The 8061-nt window shown below is 37.0% G+C and overlaps 1 protein-coding gene across 1 annotated transcript in view; it reads left to right on the forward strand.

Annotated features, from left to right (window-relative positions):
* Positions 1-8061, forward strand: part of LOC116463730 (coiled-coil domain-containing protein 30-like) — a 159528-nt gene that overhangs the window by 11784 nt on the left and 139683 nt on the right. Inside the window, 1 exon segment of the mRNA XM_058434825.1 lies at positions 6210-6281. Within this exon segment, the coding sequence (XP_058290808.1) occupies positions 6210-6281 (72 nt within the window).

Raw genomic sequence — 8061 nt, forward strand, 5'->3', positions numbered from 1 at the left:
AAAAAAAAAAAAAAAAAAAAAAAAAAAATTAAATTATAATTCTCTCCTTTCTATATTTTTAATACGTGACTGATTCTTTTACAAATGCAATATATAGGTTAATTTAGAATCATAAACATTAAAAATGTTAAATGTATAAAACAATAATGATTATGCCAAACTGTGTGATTAAAAACAAATAATAAAAAACAAAGAATATCAGGATGTAAATTTTTTATAAATACATTTTAAACAGTGGACACAAATAACTTTTCAGAATGATGAAATGTTCCATATCCCGTTTGGGTTGGTGGGTATACAATTGTACATATTTGTCAGAATTCTTCAAACTATGCACTTAAAAGGGTGCATTTTACTGTATACAATTTATTCCTTAGTAAACACAATCTAAAAAGAAAATAAATTTGGTCACATGAGCATGATGAGAAGCAATATTTGCTGCTTGCAATACAAGAAGAAAAAGGAAAAGCTGGATATTCAGTACCCTTAGTAGTTACATTTGGACACAACAGAACACAATCACATAGCAACCTGTTCTATCAGCAGTTGCTCTGTAGGGTAAATCCCAAGCGTATCAACTGAAAGCCATCTCCATAGTGAGTCTATTAGGACTGTTGGGAAGCTGAATTAGCAAGTCCTTTTGGAATGTTGTGTGCAGTATCAGTGTGTGCGCCATCTGTAACTTCCTGAGTCATCCACTTATAGCAGAATTTGTAGCTAGGCGTGTGTTATATGACAATGTTTCCCAAGTATTACCTTGTTTCTTTCAACAAACTCTTTTTAAAATAAATCCCTTTAGCTCTCTTTAGTTTATTCTTTAACTCTCTATCACATCATAAAATTTAGACGAAAATGAAAAATTTTTTCAATGATAATTTTTTCAAGAATAAAAAAGAATTTATATAAAATATTTATTCCTCAACAAATGAATATCAAGAAAAAAGATGAATTTTTAAAGATTTAAGAGACTTATTAACCAATTATGATGTGTGGCCTTTATTGAATCCTGATTCAAATTTTTAACATTTATAAAACAATTTGAAATTTGAACACTTGCTAGACATATGAGTTAAAGATTATTGTTAAATTTTTGTTAAATTAATTTTTTGTTTAAAAAGAGTTCTTATTTTTTAGAGATATATAGTGAAATATTCATAAGTGAATGAAATGATGTCTAGGATTTGCTTCAAAATAATACCGGTCTCTACCTTATATCTATATAAAAATTAATTCAAAATGGATCACAGAGCTAAATGTAAGTTAAAACTATAAAACTGTTAGAAGAAAACAAGGAAAACATCTTCATGATCTTGGGTTAAGCAGTGATACATTAAATATGACACCAAAAGCAAAAATGATGAGAAAAACTAATACATTGGACTAAATCAAAATTTAAAACTTTTACAGTTCAAAACATACCATCAGAAATTGAAAAGACAACTCATAGACTAGAAGAAAATATTTGCGAATCATGTGTTTGATATGGATCTTACATCCAGAATATGTAACAAATTCTTACAATTTAATAATTAAAAGACAGCCCAACTTAAAAATGGGTTGAGGGGCTGGGTGTGTGACATGTGCCTGTAGTCCTAGCTACTTGGAAGGCTGAGGTGGAAGGATAGCTTGAGCCCAGGAGTTTGAGACTGCAGTGGGCGATGATTGTTCCAGCCTGGGTGACAGAGCAAGACCCTGTCTCAAAGAAAAAAAATGGGCAAAGGATTTGAAAAGGCATTTCCAGGAAGAAGATATGTGAATGACCAATAAGCACGTGAAAAGATGCTGAGCACCTCCCATCACAAAAATTGATAAGTATGTGAGGTGATAGATGTGTTAATTAGCTTGATTTAATCATCCCACAATATAAACATATATCAAAACATTACATTGTACCCCATAAACATATACAATTATTATTTGTCGATTAAAAAAAAGATGTTCGATACCATTAGTTATTAGGGAAGTGCAAAGCAAGACCACAATGAGAGTCTACTTCATACCCACTAGAATGGCTATGCTAAAAAAGACAGATAGTGACAAGTGTTGGTAAGGATGTGGAAACATTGAAACCCTTATACATTGCTGGTAAGAAGGTAAAATAGTGAAGATACTTTGGAAAACATTTAACAGTTTCTCAAAATATTAAATGCAACCCAGAAATTCTACTCCTAGCTATCTACCCAGGAGAAATGAAAACATGTATCAACACAGACTTGTATGTAAATGTTCATAACAATATTAGTTACAGTAGCCAAGAGTTAGAAACAACCCAAATGTCTGTCAATTGGTGAACAGATAAACAAAATGCAGTATATCCATACTGTGCAGAAAGTAGCTAACAGCACACCCGACACTGCTATTCTTAAGAAAGGACTGCTTATAACAGTCACAAGCATCTGGCTGACATCTGGGAACTTGGATTTTGGGAAGGTTTCCACCATTCCTTAACCAATAGTGGCTCACTGTGCCTAAGCTGTTTATACAATGTGGTCCATGCAGAACACCTGCTTTCCTTTAAGAGTCTTGGTATATGCTAGGCAGAAAGTGTGTGTGTGACCAGCCCTCAACAAAACCTTAGGTGCTGAGTCTTTCATGAACTTCCCAGGTAGACAACATTTTACATGTATTGTCACAGTTCACTGCTGGAGACATATCCTGTGTGACTCCACTGGGAGCGGACTCTTGGAAGCTTGTTCCTGGTTTCTTCTGGCCTTTGCCCTATGCATCCTTTCCCTTTGCTGATTTTGCTTTATCCTTTTGCTGTAGGAAATCTTAGCTTTGAGTATGAACATATGTTGAGTCTTGTGAGTCCTCTTAGCACATCACCAAACCTGGGGGTGATCTTGGGAACTCCTGACACTCATATGATAGAATACTATCTGCCAGTAAAAAGGAAGGAAGTACTTATACCTGCTACATGGATGAATCTCAGAAACAAGCTAAGTAAAAGAAGTCAGATGCAAAAGATCATATATTGTGTGATTCCATTTAGATGAAATGTACATAAAAGGTAATCCTATAGAGATAGGAAGTAGATTGGCATAGCTGGGCACAGTAGCACATGCCTATGTCCCAACTACTTGCCACTTGGAAGGATGAGGCAGAAGAATCACCTAGCCTATGAGTTTGAGTCCCATCTGAGCAACATAGTGATGCCCTGTCTCAAAAAAACAATGGAAAGTAGATTAGTGGCTGTCCAGGGCTAGGTATGAAAATTGGGATTGACTAAGTGCATATGATTTTCTTAATAGGCTGATGGAAATGTTCTAAAATTAGATTGTGATGTTGCATACCTGTAGATACACGAAAAACCATTGAATTGTCCACTTGAAATATGTAATTTTTAAGGTATGTAAACTGTACCTCAAAGCTGTTAAAAATATAAGAACTGGGAGAAGTAAGTGTATTAGGTGAAAATCTAAGGTGGCCTCCAAGAGCCCCACCCCCTAGTATACACACATCTTTTCCCAGTTATTCAAACAAATACAATCTAGATGCTGCTGTGAAGAGATTTTGTAAGTGTAGTTATGGTCCCAAACCAACTGACTTTAAAGAAGGGAGATTATCTTACATGAGCCTGATCTAATCAGGTGAGATCTGAAAAGAGTCAAGGCATTTCCTGGCAAAAAAGATTTGAAGTGCAAGAGGGATTTAACATGAGGGAGATTCTTCATTAATGACTTTGAAAAGCAAATAAATAATAACTTTGAAGATGGAGGAGACCACGTAACAAAGAATGTGGGCAGCCTCCAAGACCCAAGAGAGACCTCCAACTGACAGTCAATGAGGAGATAGGGACCTCAGTCTTACACCCTCAAGGACTGATTTCAGCTAACAAGCTGAATCAGATTGGAAATGGATTCTTCTCCAGAGCCTTCAGAGAGAAACACAGCCTGGCCAACACCCTGATTTCACCCTTGTAAGACTTTGATCACAGAACCCAGGCACACCATGCCCAGACTCCTGACCTAGAGAACCATGAACTAGTAGATGGATGCTGTTGTAAGCCACTAAGTTTGTGGTAATTTGTTATACAACATTAGAAAATTAATATAATATGTAAGGGTATAAGTGAAACAAGATTGACCATGAGTTGGTAATTGTTAAAAGCTGGGTGATGGATGTAGGTATTACCATAACTCTGCCCTAGCTACTTTTGTATATATTTGAAATTTTCCATAAGTAAAAAAGTTTTTTTTTTAAATCGATGCTAACCAGACTTAGAAAGAGACTTAGAAATAGACTAAGAAAGTACAACTGTTAATCCAGTAGAGAGATCTCAAGAAAAGTTACAACCAATACAGTTTTAGAAATATTACTGGTTTAAGAGGACTATTGGAAAGCTAGAATTTTCTTTCTTTTCTGTCTTTTTTTAGAGACAGGGTTTCACTCTGTTGCCCAGATTGGAGTACAGTGGCACGATCATCACTCACTCACTGAGTTCCTGGGTTTAAGTGACCCTCCTGCCTCAGTCTCATGAGTAGCTAGGACTGCAGGCATGTAGTGCCACAGTTGGCTAATTTTTAAATCTTTTGTAGAGAAGGGGGTTTTACTTGCCCAGGCTGGTCTCAAACTCCTGGCCTCAAGAGATCCTCATGCTTCAGCCTCCCAAGTGTTGTATAGGTGTGAGCCACTGTGCCCAACCCCAGAAAGCTACAGTTTTCAGGTATCCACACAAATATGGCAGAAACTAACCTGACCATACAAGTTAATAAATTCGGTAGTCTGATATTATCTAAATTTGGAGCAATATATTTCACTATGTGTGCTATTCCAAAAATAGTTATTTTTTTCAAATAGCAATTAAGTCAAATGTTTCAGAACATCTGAAGTACCTCTTCAGAACTTTGAGGTTCACAGAATACAGTTTGGGAGCCCCTGGTTCACATAATAAATTCTGAGCTCTCTTATGTAGCAAATAAGGTCTTTCTGGTTTGGCCTCTGCCTATGTATCCAGGTCATATCCCACACTTTCCTAATTCTCTGCACTACAGACCAGGCAGTATTAGACTATATGTAGTTCCAAAACTACTCAGTGTTCCCTCCTATGTCATCTCCTTTGTTCTGTCCTACCTCCTACATTACTCGTGTTATTCCCTCTTTCTAGAATATCCTTTCCACCTGCCCTCACTTTACTTTCCTTCTTCCATAGAGGAATACATTTGCAAAACTGGTCTTTTAGTAAAACAGAAGCTATTTTTACATCTTTGGCTCAGTGTAAACAGACCTAGGTTCACATCCCAGACATACCTTTTACTAGTTGTGTAATGTTGAGCAAGTTGCTTAACTTTTCTGAGTCTTGTTTGTCTCATCTATGAAATGGAAACATGAATATCTACTTTGCAGATTTGTTATGATGATACATATATCTGGTACTGGCAGTTGCTGCTATGGTAACAGTAGTAGTAATAATATTGCTATAGTTAGGAATACAGTTTTAGGTGAATCTGGTAGGGTATCCTGGGATTTACTCTAAAGAACTGAGTGTTACGGATGTAATAATAAAACCTTCACAATTGTGCTGATGTACTCACTCTGTGGTTAGAAGTGACCCGCTATAAAATTCATGTTAGTCTCTTACTTCTGGGAGGTTCTTCATTCTGATAATGTAGGACATCCACCAGCAATATCACTGGTGATGAGGAGACCACAGGAGACAAAGGGATAAAACCTGAGATAGAGAACCCAAATCCAATAGACTCCAATGCGTCATGTCTTCCTAAATATCATTGTGCCATCCTTATACAATTCTTGCATAGTACCAAAAGCTATTTCCTGAAATTTTGTTTTTTTGATATATCTAGCAGCTATTGGCAAAATTCTAAATATGATTGATTGCAGAAATTATTTTTACTTATTTCTGGGTGTAATTTCTTTTTGCTAAACTGGTAGTACCATACCTAAAAACTTTCAGCTTTTCCTATTGTTTACAGTGGTTTAAATTCCTCTTCATCATGAAATGTAATGGAGGAAACTATTAAGAAAAGACAATTACGAGATCAGATAATCAGGGATAGGGCTAAATATAGGGTGCGGTAGGAACTCTAAGAGAGAAGTCTGGGAAAATTCCGTGAGGAGCTGACATTTAAGCAGAAACTCCAAGGACAGTAGCCAGGTGAAAGAAAGTGTTCCAGAGAGAGAGTCATCTGAAATTTGATTATTATACTAATCATTTGCTCCTTATTCAAATATTTTATTTCTTTTTTTAGATTCTGCACTTAAGAAGGCTCAACTAGAAATTGACAAATTGAAGGAAAATTTGGTAAAGCTGAAAGAAAATGGTAAGTCATTCTAGAAGATACGATAATTATTATTTAGTAGCTAAGAACGATGGTACATGCCTGCAGTCCCAAAGACTTGGGAGGCTTGGGCCCAGGAGTTGGAGGTTGCAGTGAGCCATGTCTGTGCCACTGCACTCCAGCCTGGGCGATAATGCAGGACCCCATCTCAAAAGAATAAATTTTTAAAAAATTATTATTTAATAATAATACATTAAGAAATAATATACATTAATAATATGCTTTAAAATAATATTTAGGAATTAAAATAATGAGTACTATGACTATTATTGCTGTTGCTACTGCTGTTATTATTACTACTACTACTACCAGTACTACTACCATTTATTGCTTACTAAGTGACAGGTACTCTGCCAGGCATTTCACATGCGTTATCTGTAATCCTCACAACAGTCTATGGCCATACCACCCTGAACACACATATCTCATCTAATCCTCATAGCAGTTCCAAGTAGTGAGTAATAGTATCCCCATTTCTTAGATAAGCAAACTGAGTCATGGCAAAGTTAAGTGAGTTATCCAGTAGCTACATTAAGTATCAGAGCTGGTATTTGACTCTTTGTATGTCTGACTCCCAAACCTGTGATCAACACAAATCATGCATATTTTACTGGGACCACTGACACCAATATACTTTATAATGCATTTAACAATACTTTATACATATTTGTTCACTGGGAAGCCAATAGGCTTGAATCAGTGGTGAATTAATCTGACCCTAGCTTGCCTATATAAAAATGCTACCAGTTATCAATAATATAATGAAATTTGACTATTTTAATGGTAATGGCTAAAACATTTTTAAATACGTTTACCAGTTATTAAATTCTAAAACTACACATACCCTCCTTTTAAAAATGTATGAATACAATTATAAAATGAACACTGCTTTCTTAGTAATTAATAGAACAAGTAAACAGAAAAAAATCAGTAAGGATATAAAAGTCCTAAAAATACTAGCAATCCACATGACCTAGTTGATATTTATAGAAAATTTCACCAGAATACACATTCTTTTCATATACCCATGAAACATTCACCAAGAGAGACCATTGTGGTGGAACTGGAGATCATTATGCTAACAGAAATAAGCCAGGCACAGAAAGACAAACATTGCGTGTTCTCACTTATTTGTGGAATCTAAAAATCAAAGCAGTTGAACTCATGGACATAGAAAGCAGAAAGATTGTTACCAGAGGCTGGGAAGGAGAGTAGAGGGGCAGTTTCAGGGGGAGGTGGGGAATGGCTAATGGGTAAAAAAAAAAAAAAAAAGAAAGAATAAGACCTAGTATTTGGTCGGGGAGCCAAGATGGCCGAATAGGAACAGCTCCGGTCTCCAGCTCCCAGCCCGAGCGACACAGAAGACTGGTGATTTCTGCATTTCTGCTTGAGGTACCGGTTTCATCTCACTAGGGAGTGCCAAACAGTGGGTGCAGGATAGTCGGTGAAGCGCACTGTGCGCGAGCCTAAGCAGGGCGAGGCACTGCCTCACTCGGGAAGCGCAAGGGGTCAGGGAGTTCCCTTTCCTAGTCAAAGAAAGGGGTAACAGACGGCACCTGGAAAATCGGGTCAGTCCCACCCTCATACTGCGTTTTCCCAACGGGCCTGGAAAACGGCACACTAGGAGATTGTATCCCGCACCTGGCTCGGAGGGTCCTATGCCCACGGAGTCTCCCTGATTGCTAGCACAGCAGTCTGAGATCAAGCTGCAAGGCGGCAGTGAGGCTGGGGGAGGGGCGCCCGCCATTACCCAGGCTTGCTT

Source organism: Hylobates moloch, unplaced genomic scaffold (genome assembly GCF_009828535.3).
Source record: "Hylobates moloch isolate HMO894 unplaced genomic scaffold, HMol_V3 SCAFFOLD_55, whole genome shotgun sequence".
Lineage (NCBI taxonomy): Eukaryota > Metazoa > Chordata > Mammalia > Primates > Hylobatidae > Hylobates > Hylobates moloch.